Below are 20,522 nucleotides of genomic sequence, written 5' to 3' on the forward strand. Positions count from 1 at the left end.
GGGATACCCACATTTCAGGGTTGCAAAGTGTATGTAATTTATTGCATATGTTCAAGAATAACCAACTTTCTCCTTTGTCGTTAAAAGTGCCTTAGTGTGATAGCCTGAGGTGAAACACGTCTGTTAGTGACACGTGACAGCAACAGTGTTGCCAGTGTCCCTCGTAATGTTGTGAAAACATCGATTTTTGGAACAGACCATTTATTCCCTTGTGCAATGTTTTTGAAACTTCGTCAAAGTTCTTTTTCTGCCAAATGCAATACCTGGCCATCCAAATTGTTCGTTGGTATTGTGAAATGTTGCAATGATTTACCTCAGTGAGTTCTGTGCATCAATACACACGATTTGCAAAAAAAAAAAAAAAAAAAATCCGCCTTTGGCAACACTTTGCTTATTTGTTATTAAAATATGCATGTTCTTACATATGTTTGTCTCTCTAAATTTTCCCAATATACAGGGCATTCTCTTGGCAGAAAGCGTTTCTTCTAATTCCGTTATACGGTCGTAAACACCAGGTTGCGTGACTTTTCGGACACACTGTATAATTCTCCTTTGTCTGGCTCTGTTTATGCCCTGCTATCCATTATTCTCTGTCATTAAACAAGTCACTGCAGCATCTGTATCGGCCACTGCACACAAAAACACAGAAGGGTAGATGGAGCACAAGAAGAGACTTACACAGAAGGTAGAGCACATGAAGAAAATCCCACAGCGACATTCATCCCTTTTCCAAGAACTCTGGAATCAGCCTAGCATGACAATAATGTTGGTTTTGAAAAACGTCCACGATCTCAAGATCATTTTCTTAATTGTTATTTTAAGTCTACTTTATGCACAGATAGGCTCATCGGGACTGGATCTACAGTTTAAAGTGGGATCTGAACCACTGTGCAATGTGCCTCCAGCGGGTATCAAACCTGGGACTCCTAGATGATGTTACCACTACGCCATTGGGAAGGCTCAATATCATTTGTATCGGCAAAGAAAATTCAACTGATACCAATACCACTGGTATCGGTATAGCTCTACAAAAAATTTCAAAAATTCCTCTCCGTCTCCCTGAATGTTTTGAGCTGGAGCAAACACAAACATAAACACATGCTCTAAGAATACACATCTAGATGAATTCACAATTTCATGTCAATGTTTACAATATTAAGTATTATGTAAAGTACTGTAGAAATGTGAAAAGTGGATGGCATTAAAATCTGTCCAGGGAAGTTCTCTGTGGTGGAAAATTTTGAGGCAAATATGTTAAAGCAGGAAAATTATTAAAGACATACCAGGTGAAAAATGAAAATTTCACTTGTACCAAAGTTTATTTGAAATCTTTTCAACACAAAAGAACAAATAATCATGACCAATAGTTTTCGTTAAAAAAATATTATTTTCCCTATATATTACACACAATCACAGATATAATTTACAATCAAGTTCTAATATAAGCTATAACAAATTACAAGCACTTGTGACAGATTCTGCAACTTTTCTGCAATTGCAGACTCAATTATTTTACTATTCCTAGTTCTATATTTATATCTTTAAGCTTGCCTTCTATGTTTGCATAATATTTCATCTTGGCCAGTAATTGTTGTGCATCATCTAGTCTGCCATCTTGAAATGCACTAGATAAGTCTCTGTAAAGAGCAGAGAAAATGTCAGAAAATACATACATATGAAAAAAAAAAAAACTTGCTAAGTTAGAAGTATGAAATTTAATCCCACACTAAAAATGAAATACAAAAAACTTGATTATATCTGGTGTGGAAACTAGTCAATGAGCAGAAATCACTGACTCCACAAAAGAAAGAAGAAGAAAAAGAAAACTGACCAATTTAATTACAGACTATTGGTAAATTAGTGAAACTGATTTTATTTTTAAAATGTATTCTTTATCTAACATGCATGATCATGTGAAGTATTTGCCAGAAATTGACCAAAAGAAAGAGTATAGGAAAGTTACTCTCAAGGGTATTCGATGGGGAAAAGAGACTGACGCACTGAATGTTTTCCCAAAAGGTCATCCTACACCTTCGAATATAAATTTACATTCAGTTCCAAAATAAGAGCATTTTTATACATTAAGGACAAATTCAAGCGTGAAGGTAGAATGCATACTCTCAAAAAGTATCAATATGAAATTTTAAAAATCAAATCACAGCAATATTTATGTATTGAAGATGTATACCATCACTTGACAAGCAATAGTATTGATGTTTTGCTCCAAATATGATAAGTCACAAACTTATAGATTATTATTATGTGTACATATTGCTTCCATTGTAAAATTCTTCTCTTTACAAGCATTTAAACATGTTTTTGATATGACTATGACATTGACCAAACTACAAACAAAAGTCTGGTGAAGGAAGTGTGCATTCTCCCGAAACATTACAACAAAATGCATGTTTAAATGCTTGCAACAACTGTATACTAGAAGAACTTTTAGGTGGCTGCAATGGAATTATTATGACAAGTTAGAACACATTGGTGCATAAAAAACTAGACATGAGATATGCACTGGACTAACAATGCTTGCAACAACTGTATACTAGAAGAACATTTAGGTGGCTGCAATGGAATTATTATGACAAGATAGAACACATTGGTGCATAAAAAACTAGACATGAGATATGCACTGGACTAACAACCTTCAAATTCCAATGACACGTCACAATTCAATTGAATGATGGATATTTCATAATACAGGGTGTCCAGGCTTCAGGTAAACAAAAAGAACATGTTATAACTTTCGAACGAATTGATAGAAATATGCAAGCAAATACTCATTCGATAGGAAATATCTTCAAGATTTTATAGCAAACACTGCAACTGCCACGTTGCATTATGAGCGAATTCACTATGATAGGCTTGTCTCGCATTCATCCATTCTTCCCTATTTACCTTCCAGAATTGTCCCTAACTTCCAACAAAATATATCAAACCCACCAACCAGTCTTCATTCGCCTAATCTGTAGCATAGGTAGCAATGGTAAGTGCCACGGACGAATCTTCTCCTGAATTTTAATTAGATTTACCAAAAATTACTCTATACCGCTCTCAATACTTGATGATGACTCGCATAGATTTTTCGTTACCTTAAATGACCAGTGCGAACTAGAATCCCCCCCCCCCCCTTCCTGGAAGGGAAGACAGTCATTAGTACACAACATGCAAAATATACACTGGGAAAAACCTTTAGGTGGAATACCACACCGCGATTCAAAAATACCAGTTTATTGACAAAAAGAGTATTAATCACTTTTAGATACACAGACGTTGACCCCCAATGTTACTGACTTTCCGTCATTGTTCATGTAAATGTTCCACATAAGCAACTGCTCAATAGCTTACAGATTTTTCAGAAGGCACACATGCACCTATATATATATAACAAACATATCTGAATAATCACTCAAGTTGGAATGTTTCATACAGATGCCACCCAACATTGACTTCCTTAAAAAAAAAAATCAGACGGATTTCAAAATTAACTATTACACGAAAACATGCCATCAAACATTTTGTCTTACATTTCAAAGTTGTCATTAGCTATGAGAGGTTCCATGCCTCTACTAATACTTGCTTAAACGCTCGAGAAAAGTCACATGACCTAGAGCGAAATTCAACATTTTTTATTTTAACATACAGATATGAAAAATGTCAACTTCTTCAGTACACGAGTCCAAATGTTACTCCTTTCCAGTGATTTATAGTTCATTCAATCTTGAATTAGCAGCGTTTCAAAGAAATAAACAGCTCAATGCCCTTTGTTAAGTTTCAGGATTTTACACGGAAAGTACGCGAAATATGGCCATAGTCGCACCAAACATATGCCAGCATGCGTAGAACACCAGGACGTGGATTTTTCAAAGTTCCAAATACAACCCTCCAATTGACATTCAGATATAAGCAGTATTTTGTACTCACATGTCTTCATACAATACAAACCATGTGACTACTGTCGCCCGTTGAAAATTCCGTTCATCTTCCAATCTGGTGGACGTTCGCCTTAATATAAGTACATGTACTTGATTCTCAAAGCATAGTGATTAAAAGGCGATAGGCTTAAGATTTGGCACTATCTTTGCAATCCCGATAACTTTCGATTCCTGTACCATCATCTTCTTTGACAGCCTTCCCCTTCTGTTTACTTTTTCCGGAAGTCCAAACCTCTAGTTCCGGTTCCCGTCTATCCTTTTCTTCTTCTTCTATTTTCAAGAGATTTTATGCTCACTCCTTCTCCCTCGTGTCAATCACTTTTCTTTCCAATTTAAGTTCGCAAAAACGACGTAAAACCTTAAATTTATCACATAACTATTGCCGCAGCAATCATCACACCGACCATCAATAAAATGTGGTAATAATTCGCTTAAATACTTCTACCTGCTCTCTATGCACGCAGACATAGCAAGAGCCATCTATTGAGTAAAATCACATTATTTGTGACAGTGCCACAAACTGCTGCCACCTAGTGAGGAAATTCTGAACTGCTTCAATATACCGATGTACAGTTTACATCAAAATCTGTGTTTTTAACTTACTCCTTTATAACCTGGATTTAAAAATAAAAATAAAACACATCATAAAAATAAATACAGTACACAATTAAAGATCTTTATAACAGTATTCGTTATAGCATGATGGGAAATCACAAAATCGTTAGGTATACAAATGAAAAGAGTAGAATTTCTTAAGCAGCCATGTTATGAATGAAATGATTTTCACGTTACAAGTTACAAATAATGAAAGGAAACTATGTATGAACTGTTCATAATCGTAGAAGAATAGCTGAAAGTGTTCATGTGTCAATAAATCTCAATATGAGCACCATTTGTAGCTCTACATATAACAAAACAATAATCTACCTCTTGCCACACGTTGACAAGCATTTGGGGCGTTATAAGCTGAACTGCATTATTGATATGTTCTCTCAAATCTACCACATTTCGAATTTTTGTTTGGTACACAATGTCCTTAATGAATCCCCCAAGCAAAAAAGTCTAATGGCATCAAATCTTGGGATCTTGGGGTGAAAGGTATCGGCGGTATCTGAGGAAGTACAAAGTTCTCCAACATGTCTAGGTAGACCTGTCCAGTCACTGCAGGCTCTATGGGAAAAAAAAATCCTACCACACCATTCTAATTTCATATTCCATCAGCTGGTGAGGATTCTCACTACCCCACACACGACAATTATATCGATTTACCTTACCACAAACATGGAAGGACTCATCACTAAAAAACACCTTATCAAGAAAATTTTCATCATATTTAATCCGGGTCAGCATTGTCACAGCGAAGTATCTTCTCTTCTGTGGATCGTCTGGCTTAAGGTGTTGAAGCAGTTGCACTTTGTATGCACGCAAACATAGACGTTTGTGGACAATATTGTGTACTGTTGAACAAGGAATCCCTAGTTCTCTACTTGGCTGTCTCACTGACTTCCATAGAGTCTTGCCTGTCTCACTGACTTCCATAGAGTCTTGCCTGTCTCACTGACTTCCATAGACTCCTGCAGAACGAGTCCAGCACATGTTCAACAGTCTCTTCAGTTACGCGCTTCTTTGGATACTTCCCTGCCTGAGACAGCAAACTGCCAGTTTCCTTTGGAGCAGGGGTTTCCAACTGGCAGCACGTGGGCCGCATGCAGCCCACGAAACCTTCTTTTACGGCCCGCGAAGCCAGTTTGCAAAATACATTAATTTTATGTATTTTAATTAAAATACGTTCTATTTTTGCTGAAGGAACGGAAGCTCTGTGAAGAAAGACCATATCACAGGTAGAATTGATTTTGCAGTCAATAATGATCATCAGAAGAATCTAAAGTGACGTAACTTTCTTCACACCATGCATTCCAACCCCTTCGCTATGCGGAATGAATGTTTGAAAGTGTTTTTTCTTCAATGAAGTTCATCAAGAACCGCTACAGAAGCCGACTGGCAGATTCTTCACTGCTTCACCTTCCGAGACTTTCAAATACAGATAACTTTAATAAGAGAAGCATATCGGCCTCAATTTTTACATTGAACACTTACTATGAAGGTTTCTCATTTGTATGGTGGTTTTTCATTTCTTTCAATTCATCCATAAGTATTGGTTCTTTTGTTAAATAAATTGCAATTATACAATTTTGATTTGTGATTCCATTGCTTTTATTGCCTCATTTTAGAAATTTAGGTCATGTGAAAGTACTACATATTTTCATTTCAGTACTTACAATTTTTGTAATTTTTAATCCCCCCCCCCCACAAAAAATGCGGCCCGCCAATCAACTGCTGGATATAATTTTGGCCCTCAGACCTTTTGAGGTTGGATACCACTGCTTTAGAGTATTGTCCCACTCGTAAATGGTTTTGCGTGGGAGGATCCACATTACATTCCATTCTGACACGCCGCTGAACACGTGTAACGGATTTCAATTCAGCTAGCCAAAGCACGCACTGCACTTTCCGCTGTGGGTTCCACATCATGAATAACAAAGCAAGCAAGCATGCTCCGATACCTAACGATTTTGCGATTTCCCATCATGCAGCATGCAGCGTGACAATTGCAGTGTTGCCTATAAAATCTTGAAGATATTTCCTATGGAATGAGTATTTGCTTGCACATTTCTATCAATTCGTTCGAAAGTTATAGCATGTTCTTTTTGTTTAACTGAAGCCTGGACACCCTGTATATGATCTTAAAATGTGTGTGTGTTTTACTATGGACAAATATGAAATTTTTACTGATACTGATAAAATTTTGATATAAAATTTAAAGTATTGATCTTTTTTAAGTGTCAAGCTTTCATGAAGGCTGAATTATTTATTCACTCAATTAATGTAAGATTGTGACGAGCTTTGAGTTACAATAATAAGCTGAACATTGGAAATTTTCTTTACAAAAGTACGGTAAACAAATTTAACTTTTATATTTAAAATAAGAAAACCCTGGAATAGTGCATTCAATAGCAAGCTACTTAATATAAATATTAGATCAGCATATTGTGTGTTGAGCCCCATTTCCATAAAAAACAAAAAACAAATTACAAGCACTTTCTTTCGTTTGTGGCAACGTTTCAGCACTTTTTTACAGTTCGGTTTCATCAAAAAGTACTTTTGTGTTGGCACAAAAAGAAATAATAATTTGGGTTTGAGTTTGAATTTTTGTTTTAAGTCCACTTTATGCACATATAGGCTAATCAGGACTGGACCTACAGTTTAAAGTGGGATTCAAAGCACTATGTGCCTCCACTGTGTATTGAACCAAGTATAATTTGGGAGTGAGTGCGAGAGTATACAGATGGATATTAGAATGCATTGGAAATTTTCTTTACAAAAGTACGGTAAACAAATTTAACTTTTATATTTAAAATAAGAAAACCCTGGAATAGTGCATTCAATAGCAAGCTACTTAATATAAATATTAGATCAGCATATTGTGTGTTGAGCCCCATTTCCATAAAAAACAAAAAACAAATTACAAGCACTTTCTTTCGTTTGTGGCAACGTTTCAGCACTTTTTTACAGTTCGGTTTCATCAAAAAGTACTTTTGTGTTGGCACAAAAAGAAATAATAATTTGGGTTTGAGTTTGAATTTTTGTTTTAAGTCCACTTTATGCACATATAGGCTAATCAGGACTGGACCTACAGTTTAAAGTGGGATTCAAAGCACTATGTGCCTCCACTGTGTATTGAACCAAGTATAATTTGGGAGTGAGTGCGAGAGTATACAGATGGATATTAGAATGCATACGTTATATCAGACAATTCAAATGATAACAATCAGAAACAGAAATTGTATTAACTCTCTACTGGGTGGCATGTGGTCAATGCACTGAATCCCATCAATGTTACCAAGTAACTCATCAATTGTATTCATGATGCTGGTTAACACCAAAATTTTAGAGCTTCCAATCCATTTGGATTATATGAGGTCCTTAACTGTAATTAAAATAATACTTACTCAATTAATTTATCCAGTTGTTCTCTATTAGATACCTCCATGTCATTTATTTCTTTCACATCTTTAAGTCCATCAAGTTTTTCATTTATTTCCATAATGTCTAACAAGAATTCTGAATCCATTTGTATATCACTTTCTTCAATGCTTCTTCCTTCCAACTGTATCATATACATTCCACGGCTCAGAGGATGAAGTAAAGTGTTATATGCTTTATTTATTAAGGAAGAATACTTCGCGGACAAAATTTGTTCACTCTGAAAAAGGAAAGGAAATAATAAATTACCAGACACTATAAAATACATGTTTACTATTAACTTATGGGTACTGTCCCAACATCACATCAAAATGTCTAACAAAGAAATTGGAAGATTCATTCACATCCATTATTAATTCATCTCACCTTAACTCTGTTAGGATTTGGCTTATAAAATAATATTTAATGGCCATAATTTATTTTAATAAGTCTTTATATATTGAGAAAAATAGTAATCAAATGGTAGAGTTGCCTCCTCAATTACGAACTATTTACAGAAATATTGGACTAATAAAATAATATGAGATTATCAGTCAATACAATGCCTCTGGGATGGTGTAGTGGTTGTGGTGGCATCGTCACCTTGTGATCAAAGGGACCCAGTGCAGGCACATGGTGGTTCAGATTCCACGTTCAACTGAACATCCAGTCCCAATTAGCATTTCTGTGCATAAAGTGGACTGAAAAACAAGCAATCAGTCAACACTGATCAGTCCTTTCCAGTGGGACATTCCCAATGGCTGTTGCTTTGTAATCAATGGTTCCCAGATTCAATCCCATTTAAACTGCAAATCCAGTTCTGATCAGCCTATCTGAATACACAGACTGTGGACTTAAACCTTGATGAACATCCTTTCCAGTGATGATCCGTGGGTTTGGAATGTTTCTAGTTGCAGCAAAATTAAATGTACACGCATTTGCACACACACACATGAATATTTCATTTAATAACTTCCTTATCCTCTTAATTATTCCCGCACCATAGCCATGTGGTCTAAGGCATCATGCTTTGGGCTCCGGCTATGGGACACATGCAGATTTGAGTCTCCTGGGAGAATCGTAACAACTTTTCTCCTGATATTTCGGTCTACAGCATGGGCGAGAAGTCCCAGGACACCTGTTTTCTTGCTGTCTTTTGTCTGCAAACAAATGTGTGCATGAAAATTGTGTTGGAAATTGTACTCTTGATACCTTCGTCAGAGATCGGGAGACGTCGGAAGTGAGTGACGGGAGACATCTGGTGGATGCTGAGGAAAACAGCACCTGAAAGTCATTGTGAAGATGTCAGAATGGTGGATATTAGTGTGTTCTGTGTGGAGGAGAGACTTGTGGCTGCCTTGTAGGTCCTATGAGCACCCACAGACTGGTAAAACCATGAAGAACATCATGCAGGATTTCATGGCTCAATTTGGTAAAGCACAACCAAGCAGAAGTAACTTGTGTAAGTGGGAAAAGAAAGCCTTTAGCATGGTAAAGACACACCACACAGTGGGAGACTGTCTACTCTGAGAGAAATGTGTGTGGCCATTGCAGAATCACTTGCTCCATCGTCCAAGAAGTCAACAAGGAAATATTCTACCGAGATGCAGTGTCGCGAACAACCATGCGCGACCATATGAAGAAAGAGCTGCAAGTGAAACCTCTTTGCCCTGTGCCTGTGAATGAATTAACAGACACAGATTTGGACAGGCGCCAGCCCGCATGTGCAGCGTTGCTGAAAATGTTTCCAACACAGGCAAGGCAAAAGGACATCCTGTTTGAATGCGCAATTTATAGGAGTTCCCGAAGCAGAAATATCTTCTTCTGGGCTAAGGAAAATCCACATTTTTATCAGGAAATTGAGGCAAATCTTCCACATGTGGTGAAGTGGGCGGGTATGAATGCCGATCATCTGTTTGGCCCTTACTTCTTCGAGGGATCAGTGAATCAAGTGTCGTATCTTCACATGCTGCAGACCTGGTTACTTCCACAGCTGCAAGTAGCCCACATTATGGACACTGTCTGGTTTCAACACGACGGTGCACCCACACACTTAGCTATTGTCGTCTGTTAGCTATTGTCGTCCGTCAATGGCTCGAAACAACATTTCCACACTGCTGGATTGGACACGGCAGTGAACAGTTACCTGCGCTATTGTCTTGGCCCCCACGCAGTCCAGATCTCACCACACCAGATAATGCATTGTTGGACATCATTAAGAAGGTGCGGCAGTGCCGTTATGTTTCCAACGAAGCCTTAAAAGCAGCTGTTCAAGACACCTTCTAAGGGGTGAAATAGATGATGCTTCACAACATGCATAAAAGAACATGGTGTTGTATTAGATTGTGTCATGATCATGGGGGAAGTCATACGGACGTCCTCGATGCATAACAATCACATTTCCATTTGTATTTGTGCAGAGATACAAATTTGTAATTTGTACTTATTATTACTATTATTGTTTGTACTCATCACGTTGCAATGTAATTTGTTCATTTGCTGTGTCTACGGCCAATAAATATTTCTGAACAACAGGTGTCCTGGGGCTTTTTCCCCACCCTGTATATATATGACCAATGGCCACCCACCATCATGAAGAAATTGGGAGCTACGAATGAGTAGCTTAACCCAGACATGGGAACCTACGACGACGAGGGGGGGTTAAATGTGCAGGTTACACGTCACCCCGTAACAGGTTGGATGATCTCCCACCTTGGCAGGTGGGAGAGAGGTCAGCAGTCAGTAGGTAGGCCCTGGCCTTCAGTGGCTGTTGTGCCACGGGCTTTATTATTATTATCCTCTTAAGGAGGAGAGGAATAAATGCCCCTAGGTCCCTCTCTCTGTGGCAGCTGCCAAGCATTGTTGCCTGCTTCGCTCTTTTGGAGCCAGATCTGGCTCTTTCATGCACTCGTTTGGTTGTGAACTATGGCACCCACCCCCTGCCCCATCACTGACTGCGGACCACAAAAACCAACTTTCGCCATGAGTATATATTTTGCACGTTGTGTGATATTGTTATATTGGCCCACCCCCTCTTACCTCCTCGGCTGCTCTTTTATAGCACCGTAGCTGACAATATTGTTATCAGGGATTCATTTATTTCCAATTTCATGCAACCATTGATGGATTATTAAGATGGGTGATACCGCCAGATCTAGACGGTGAAAACTAAGAATAAATTGTCATCACTTTAAAATTAAAGGTGACACCTAAAATTACCCTGGGAGGCACTTTATGCAGCCTTCCTTAATCTAGCTCCTTGAAAGTCAACTTTAGCTCTATTTTTAAGGTTAAATTTAGCTCTTCTATGCACATCAGGTTTGGCAAGACTGCCAGGATGGCCATAGAAGGAAGGAGAAATGCATTACGCTTATGGGACCATTATTTTATTCCTTCTCTCCACAATGTTGGGGGGTTATTGCTCACTCACAGTGGCGACGATTGGGTTCCAAAACTAGGGGAGCAGAGATAGTTTAATTTCCCTCACAGATTAGGTTTAGCATAGTGCAGGGACAAAATTGGCAAAATATGTGGGGGCAACTGCCCCCCTCGCTGCCACAGCTTACTCAGTATTTATTTTTGAAGCAACTTACCTTATCATGTTCTTAAGATTTAAAAAAAAAAAAGTGGGTTGGAAGTAACATGAAAAGGGGCCACAGCAGACTTTTATAAGCATAGCTAGGGAGAAAGGTATTTTTCTTCAGCCCATTCTTGCACTTTTATTTGCCTCCGCTCTTGAAGTGGTGGCAACCAGCCTGGAACCACCATTAACTAGGATAGGAAGAAAGGTAGGTATAGTACCAAAAACACATGCAAAAGGTAAGGAAAGCCTCCAACAATGCCCTGTAAAGTTGTGGAAGCTAAGAATAACATCACAGCATGAGTAGACAAATAACAGAAAAATTCCAGAAAGTCTGCTTCATGATTACATTATACACACTGTTATTCACTACAACTTATGATTAATAATTAACAATGAAAGAGAATAAATAAGTTTTAGTTCAATCCTACTACTTAAGCATCAGCAGCCACTGCTACTTTCACACTAAAGTAACATGCTACAAATTTGCTTTGACGATTTTTCAGGTTTTACAATAATTTTCATTTTTGTCCTTGCATAAATGTTGATGCAAGGCTACCAGACCTCCAAACTTTTTTTGAACTGCAGTCGATATGAAAATGTCATTTTTTTTAACTTGTATTCAGTCATGTTCTTCATTATGATAACCATTGGTAATACATATCTTTTAGTTTATAAATATATTATTTACTAAATATAGAATTATCATTATAGAATATGAAATTACCTTCAAGAAATCGATGATTGTATTTTGCTTCTCCTCAGAAGCCATTCTTTACCAGCAATGAAGGAGAAGAGTTACTGTACAAATGTGTGCAATTTGAACGACATGATTTTTTAATAAAAAATGTTGTCCCCACTTTTTCATTACTTTCAGTACAGGCCACATATGAGCAGCACCATATTGGCCTGTAGAACTTATACTGTTCACTCGAGATCAAGAAGCAAGGTACACCAGAAAACTACCGAATGTCTCAAGTTCACCTTCTATGTGTGCAACAGTTAGTGGTAGGGGAGACTCTCCATACCCCTACAAGAAAGTGGAAAATTTTGCATGGTTTATGAAGATTGTATCAAATGTCAATGGTTTCTGCTGATATAGCTTGCACAGATGTGTTAAAGCTAAGTAATTAATGGTTTCATGTAGTACTTTTTACCACATCATAACATCACTGCCAACTTTGTGTGATATGTTCTGCAGATGGGAAATTATGTATAGGGTGAGCATAATATTTTGACCAGAAACGGGACATCCCAAGGAGATCAGTTTAGCCCTTCCCCCTTTGAAAAATCGGTTGCTCCTAATTATAAAATTATTGCTATTATTAACGTATTATTATTATTATTATTGATTAAAGAATAGGTGAAAAGGTAAAGTTCCCAGTGCCATGAAGGCATATGTCTTAAAGGATGGATCACATAAATGATACACCATGAACAATAAATGAAATATGAGGTAACTGTTCCAATTGTTTTATGATTTTTTTCAAATTCTCCTAGCAGAAAAACTAATTATCGCAGAATTTTGGAAATCATTGTCACACGAAATTTGAACCTTCCTTAAAGTAATGAGCACTGTTTCGATTGGAAAAAAGTTATTTATCTTAAAAAAATAAAGTTTCTGTTTCTGGTGTTTCTGTTGGACCTGTGCAGGTAAATTTCGTGCATGAGCATGATTGTACAGCTGATACATAGTTTATGTTTCTGTTCTGTTAGAAGTGTTGGGTTTACTGCTGTTAGAATTTCCCACATGTGAAGCCTGGAACCAAGTAGTGGAAAATGCATATTTTCAAGTTATGTTTGTATATTTCTTGGTGACGGGGTTTATGTTAGAGGTGATCAGTTTTATTTTATAGGAATGGTAGATTTAATGGAGTTAGATTAGGTTAGGATTGTTACATTTGATGCTGATAGTGATTCTTGACATTTTTGTTAGGCTCAATGCTGATAATTTTATATATATTATTAGGTTAATAATAGTTCTTCACATTTTTGTTGTACTGAAAGTGTAAAGTTTGGGGTAACAGTTTCATACATCGGAGATACATTTCTTCAATTTTACACAAGAAACTACTTACGGAAATGAGTTTCTCCACGTTTTACAACGTTCGTCGAGGTATTTTCTTTCAACGTGGAATATATTTGACCAGGATATCATGTATTTTTCAAGAGAAATATCTCACCGACGCAAAATTGCCATTGCTTTCATTTGCTTGTCCTACGACAACTGGATGCTGCGTATGTTTGATGACGTAAGCCCCTGTCAGTGTTTCAACCCCCTATGCTTGCCTAACGTAACCAAACCTAACCTAACCTTATCGGAAATGGTTCGTGGGGCTATCCGTGAATGGTTCATGGGGCTATCCGTTAGCTACCGTGCATAATGGTTTGTGGGACTATCTGTGAATGGTTCGTTGGGCTATCCGTCAGCTACCCATGCATAATGTACAATTCCCACCGGTGATGAACAGGATAGTAGGTATTTTTCGGTGCAGAAGGTTAAAATGCTGCATACCCACAACGTGAGTCAAGATGTGCCGGCCATATTGTGTGTTCCGGAAGCGAAGAAAGGGATAAAAAAAAAGCACTCAGAATGTGAAAAATTGAGTTTGTTTTCGTGTAAAAAGCATAATGGCACCTTGAACCAGTGGTCAGAAGTAGCGAGCTACTTGTAGCATCGCTACTGTAGCTAGCTACAAAATTTGTAGCTGTAGCTGTAGCGACGCTACATTTTGAAAATTGTAGTTGTAGCGGTAGCGAAGCTACAAAATTCCTGTAGTTGTAGCGAAAATTTCGCTACAGCTACATTTTTTCTCAGCATTTTGAGGTGAATTTTGAATGTGGCAACAGCATCAGAAAAATCGACAATAACCCTTAATTTTGCAGGAGGTTCATAAAGACAGTCTATTACATGGAGATACAGATTATCTAGATTGTAGATTATTGATGTCTGCGTAATTTATTTAATTAGTATCTGAATACTTCATATATCCAGATAACTAACTGACATACGTGTATATGAATATATTCCGGCTAACAGCTACGTTTCTTTAGCTGCATCGCTATTTTGGGGAGAAACATGCCTCGATTGCTGCACCACTAAAAAAAAGTGCCTCGTTTGCGTCACCCTCGGAACAAATCCTGTGGATATTCATGTTGTAAGGTAAAAAGGTAAAGTGTTCCCCTGTGCATAGCACCACGCCATGAAGGCGTATAGGGGGTGTGGAGGTAACGCCCCACACTTTCTTGATCCGGTCGTGAGTGGGGGTGATGTGATCAGCATCACGCCCCTGACTGCCTTTACCCCCCAGGGTTTCCCCCAGGTACCCATTTTTATTCGACGCTGGGTGGGCGCCGGGGCCGCTTCCACCGTTAGAAAAGTTCCCGGATTTGAAAGACACACCAAAATGTCATTAATTGCTGTGTAAGACACAACTTGCAGTGCAAAAACGAGCGATGGATTTTCCACTGCACTGACAAGGGAATAGTGCCAGCAATAAATGGCTCAGTACATTAACAGCATTGATCATCGTCAGTATATAGGATCTCACCAGCAAGAAATTATTGTTACAAGAATAATAGAGTTTCTGGAATTACAATTATTTTGGGATAGTATTTTGTTCACAAATTTTAAAATTACAATATGTTTAGAACACTCAGGTTTACACGACAGTTTCCTCAATATTTTTTTTCATATTGCAAAAAGTATGTACGAGTTATTGACTTTCCTGCAGAAACAACAATTTTCTTTAGTTAATATACATAGTTTTCAAATTTATGTATTTCTCCTACCTTTACGTCACTTTTCTGTAACTTTTGATAATCATGACATCATCATCATCATCATCCTTCGCTGTTTCCTGCCTCTGGCTGGTTCGGCATAGAAGTCAAGCCTCTCCATTTTTTCCTGGTCTTTCACCACTCCTCTCTTTTCAAGGTGATCCAATCTTGTCCTCTTCTCCTAACACTCTCCGCTATCTGCTCTTTCCACCGACATCTTGGTCTCCCCCTTGGCCTTATTCCCACTCCTTGTGCATGGTAAGCTCTTACTGGTAGTCTTTCTGCATCCATCCTCTTCATGTGTCCAAACCATCTCACCTGTGCCTGATCTATTCTGTCCTGAAGCTTCACTACACCCACTGTCTGTCGGATTTCCTAATTTCTTATTCTATCTCTTCTAGTCTTCCTCAAAAGACTCCTTAAAAATTTAATCTCCACTGCCTGCATATTTTCTTTGTCTCTCTATGTCATTGTCCAAGTATCTGCTCCATACGTAATTATTGGCACATAGTATGTGTTATATATTACCTTCTTGCATTTCATAGGTACATCCCTGTTCCGTATTAATCTTCGAATGCTTTGATAGTCTACCACCCATTTGTCCTCTTCTGTTTACCACCTCATCTATTATTCCACTTCTCTCAATCAAGACAATGAGGATGAATGGTTTATTTAATTATTCTCTTATCTATAGTCGCTTTCTGCCTCTTTCGGCTAATTGTGAGAACGAAGAAGAATGATGAATGATGAGCAGTGTGGAGAATGGAGGAGCAGGAGGATCTCATCCTCCCAACTTGGAGTCTTTCCTAGTTTTTGTTTTGAGTCCATTTTATGCATAGATAAGCTGATCGAGACTGGATCCTAACCACTATGTGCCTCCGCTGGGTATCGAACCTGAGGCCCTTTTGTAGTCAAAGGGCTCCAGGTACTTTTCATTCAAAATGATGACTTCATATCAGTCTATAAAAAATGAAATATTTATTCTCAAGAAAAATATGTTGATGTGAACATAAATATGTAATCCTACCAAATTTTATGTGTGTATAGTTGTAATAATTAATTTGGGTAACACCCTAATTGCAATATTCATATATCAAATTTGAATTGATATGCCCCTTGCATAGGTTTGGTATTCTCACAAACTATAGTAAAAATAAGTAACTGAAGTAACACTGCTATCAAAATTATGGAATCATGATAATAAATAACAGAATATACCTACCAGTAGTAGGGCATTTTTTAATACAAATATGGTTTTCATTTTTTTATGCAGAAGTAGTGCAAAAAGTAGCGAAGTAGCGAGTAGCGAACAGGAGTAGCGTAGCAAGCTACTTTTAGATAAATGTAGATGTAGCTGTAGCGAAGCTACATTTTGGAAGAGTAGCTGTAGCTGTAGCGGAGCTACTTTTAAAATGTAGCGTTCTGATCACTGCCTTGAACTATGTTCCGCAATCCACAATTGGTAAGTACGAACCATGTGAAACACAAAATATCCGAATTTAATGTGTCTCCGATCTATGAAACTGTTATCAAGTTTGGAACTGACAATAATTTTACATTTTTATGGTACTACTTTACTATACCGGAGACACCTATCAATGATTTATTTCGCATTTTTTACATTGCTAACGTACTATTCTGCATTGCGGAACATTTCTTTAGGTGAAATAATGAATTTGTAACGAAAATAATGTAGATTTCTTACAATAACGAGTACTTACTGTTGTTCCTTATTTCCCACAAACCATCCACGGGTAGCCCCAAAAACCATTGATGTTAGCCCAAAAATTCACGATAGCCCCACGAACCATCACGGGGATGAGGTATGCCTACTAGGTTAAGTTAGGCCTGTTAGGTTAGGTTTCATTAGCACTGCTTTCGTTCAATTTAGCATATACGGACAACATCGGCTTGTAGCAGCAGCAATAGCGCGTCGGAAATAGATTTTCGTAGAAAACTACATGCATTCACATAAAAATGGATCAAAACTACATTCCCGAACATCAACAATGCTACAGAAAATGATTTGCGTAAGTACTTTCTCCTGTAAATTCGAAGAAATCCGTCTCCGGTATAGTAAAGTGTTACCGCCTGTTCTAATAAATAAACGGTAAAAATATTCAGAGATAAGATTTATCTTACGCAGGACCATTTCTTATTTCGGGACCATGTATATCGGTTATTTTTGTGGTTTACGTGTTTTTAAACAAATTTTGTTACATAAAACATAAAAATCTATCTATTAAATAAATTCGTCAACATAATTTTCGAGCAAGGACACAGTCACCGGCGCCCGGTTAGGGTCACGAACATAATTATCGTAATTCAGTGTTAAACGACTTTTTTATTTATTTGTCATACCTCCGTTTTATTACTGAATCGATCCGGATGAAGCATTGTTTGCAATTGAAGATACTTTGTCTTTACGTCACGCAAATTAACTTCAAAAGTCTTCTTCACTTCCAAAACGTCAAAATAACTTGCATCAGTATCAATTTCTTGCAACACCTCACAACTTTCGCAAAATAACGCAGTCTGTTTGTTCGTTTGCCCACACTTCCAACACTTTCGTTTTACATTAGAAAATGTTCTTAGAACTAAGTAATTCAACCATCTTGATCTCGACAGCATTTCTTGTTTCTCCTGGACAATCTCCTCCGGTTTAAACAGAAGACATTATAATCTATAAGCCAGCCAAAACCAGTATTACGTAACAGATAATGAGACAAGTGCGTGTCCCTTTGAATTCATGTAGAATGAATGTTATTTATTTCATTGTTCTACTGGTTAACTTCACTTGTGTAATCCCAATGTATTTTATGGGTATTTGTAAATAAATAGTAGAGTTCCAAAAGACCGAGTGCGGAACTAGACGCGGTGTTTCAAATTATCCCACCAAATACGAAATTCCGAAATTTCGTGACAGAATAGATACTATTTAACTTTTGGAAAGCAATGAGCCCTATATCACTATCCTCAGAAACCATGAAGGTAATGTACTTTAAATGAATAAAACTGTAATTAATTTGAATCCTACATCATTAAATTACCGATCACTGTGTAGCAAGGGACTAATTGTAGTAACTACAGATCACTGCAGACGTATTTGCAATGAAGAGTAGATTGTTTGAACGGCGTTATCATTCGCAGATTCCCTGTGATTTGTAGGAACAGTAGGGGTGTGCGGGATCACGAAAAATCGGGACCGGCATCGGGAAAAAAATGTTTTTCTATATTGAGCTCTTTTTCTCTGGAAATTGTGAATATTTCCGTCCCGAATGTAAGTAGATGTATTTACAATAGGATGAGCGCCACTTACAAGTGTAGAAAAGGAGAGGCTATTTGATTGAATAATCCGATTTGCTTACACTTAAAACAATGCCAAGAGGGGCCTATACCCCAATTCTTCCAGTGTGATATGCTCTTAATTTTAAGAATTTTGAATTCTAGTGTAGAAAGGGTGAAAGCCTCTCAGACAGATTTGCTTATACTTAAAACTATGCCAAGTTCCCATATGATCTTATTGTTTATAGTGTGTTTTTCTGTCAAAATACCAGGAATTGAATTCTAGTGTAGAAATGGTGATCCCCCCCCTCAGATTGATTCTGCCATGCATATTAATATAAAGCTTATAGCTACTGGGTTCTGAGGCCCAGTGGAGTGTGGTGCATAGCCCCATGGTTTTTATTGCCTTGCAATCAGGAGGCCTCTGGGTTTGAATCCTGATAAAATGTGAAGCCTCTCCTGATGGCAAAATGTTAATATTGTTGCTTTGTAATCGGGAGGCTTCTGGGTTTGAATCCTAATAAAATGTGAAGCCTCTCCTGATGGCAAAATGTTAATATTGTTGTCTTGTAAACAAGGGGCTCTGGGTTCGAGTCCTGATAGATTGAAATATATACAACTGCCCACACATAAGATATTCACTGCTAGCTGATAATACAGTTGAGGTTTGTGTGTTGTACAACAGGATAATAGAATAAATATCTTCTAGAATTGCTCCGTGACTCTCTCATTTCTTACATCATAAACATATGATTTTTCACCTATGAGAATAACACTACAAATGGTGTCATCAGGTAATGCCTCGTGGAATTCACAGATAATGGACATTTCCACTTTGACATGAATAACGTTTTAAATGCATTCATTTTACAGATAATGACACAAACATGAGATGTGCAAAATATCTCGGCGATATTTGTTTCGGTTCTCGAGAAACACGCCTTCAAACACCGCTGAAATTCACCTACTACGTCACGGATTTGAAAACGTCCTCTCCACAGACAGCAGGTCCTCTGACGTCATCACTTACAAATGCGTGCAGGCGGGGCTTCTGCTCGTCCCGTCAACTTAGCATGAGCCGCAGAAGCGACAGCATATTCACTTGTTACTGTGTAAAACAAGTATCTTACAACTTCCAGTGCAAAAATCAGTGCTCCATTTCTTGGAGATGAATTATGCCCTAGCAGTATAGTAGTATTTACTATAATTCAGCCACTCGGTAGAGGGTTTTCCCATTAGGGTGACAAAGCAAACCTTGTAACAGTCAATGGCTGAACACGTGAACAGCCTTGTTCATTACGAATACATAGGTTAGTTCTGACTGGCAAGAACTTAATGTTATAGGAATGCCTTTTCTGGAATTACAATTATTTTCGTCATAATATATTCTTCACAAATTTTAAGATAATACTTTAAGAACACACTGGTTTACACGCCAATTTCTGCAAGATAAGAGGTGATACGGTATAAAAAGGTACGGTGAGTTTTTAAATTTCCTGCAGTAAATGACAGTTTTCTTCAGTTATATTGCAAATTTTTGTATTTAGCCTACTTTTACGTCGCTTTTCCGTTCACTTTGTTTAACCGCAACGATGAGAACGCACGGTTAATTTATTATGTATCTTCTCTAACATCACATTTCTTCCCACTTTTGGCTAATCGCTACAATGAAGATGAATAACTACAAGCTGTATTCGAAGTCGGGGTGCAGGAGTACCCCCCCCCCCACACACACACACTACCACCAACTGCACAATCTAAGTATCACCCAACCTGCCATGATAACAGACGAACTTTTTATTCTGTCCCATCTCAGTCACTCGTCCCATCTCCTTTTATGAGACGAGACGGAACATGCCTCGTCTCGTGAGCAACACTAACATTAACAATAGAAGCATTCCCCTAGCTGTCCC

At 37.7% G+C, this 20,522-nt stretch overlaps 1 protein-coding gene across 1 annotated transcript; it reads right to left on the bottom strand.

The window, feature by feature from the left end:
* Positions 1-1,306: 1,306 nt before the first annotated feature.
* On the bottom strand, positions 1,307-18,195 carry Hsc20 (iron-sulfur cluster co-chaperone protein HscB-like protein, mitochondrial). The gene is made up of 3 exons (XM_083131757.1): positions 17,686-18,195; positions 7,952-8,205; positions 1,307-1,637 (listed from the first exon to the last, which is right to left on the bottom strand). The coding sequence occupies exons 1-3, from the start codon at positions 17,953-17,955 to the stop codon at positions 1,508-1,510; spliced, it is 654 nt and encodes a 217-aa protein (XP_082987883.1). The 5' UTR covers positions 17,956-18,195; the 3' UTR covers positions 1,307-1,507.
* Between the last annotated feature and the right edge of the window lie 2,327 nt (positions 18,196-20,522).

The sequence above is a fragment of the Lepisma saccharinum genome, chromosome 11 (genome assembly GCF_977018435.1).
Source record: "Lepisma saccharinum chromosome 11, izLepSacc3.1, whole genome shotgun sequence".
Taxonomy (NCBI): domain Eukaryota; kingdom Metazoa; phylum Arthropoda; class Insecta; order Zygentoma; family Lepismatidae; genus Lepisma; species Lepisma saccharinum.

Coding starts and splice junctions, on each gene's coding strand:
- Hsc20 (XM_083131757.1), bottom strand. CDS start 17,955: ATGCTGTCGAGATCAAGATGGTTGAATTACTTAGTTCTAAGAACATTT. Junction 8,206..17,685: donor GATTCAGTAATAAAACGGAG/GTATGACAAATA, acceptor TTCCTTTTTCAG/AGTGAACAAATTTTGTCCGC. Junction 1,638..7,951: donor CAACTGGATAAATTAATTGA/GTAAGTATTATT, acceptor TGCTCTTTACAG/AGACTTATCTAGTGCATTTC.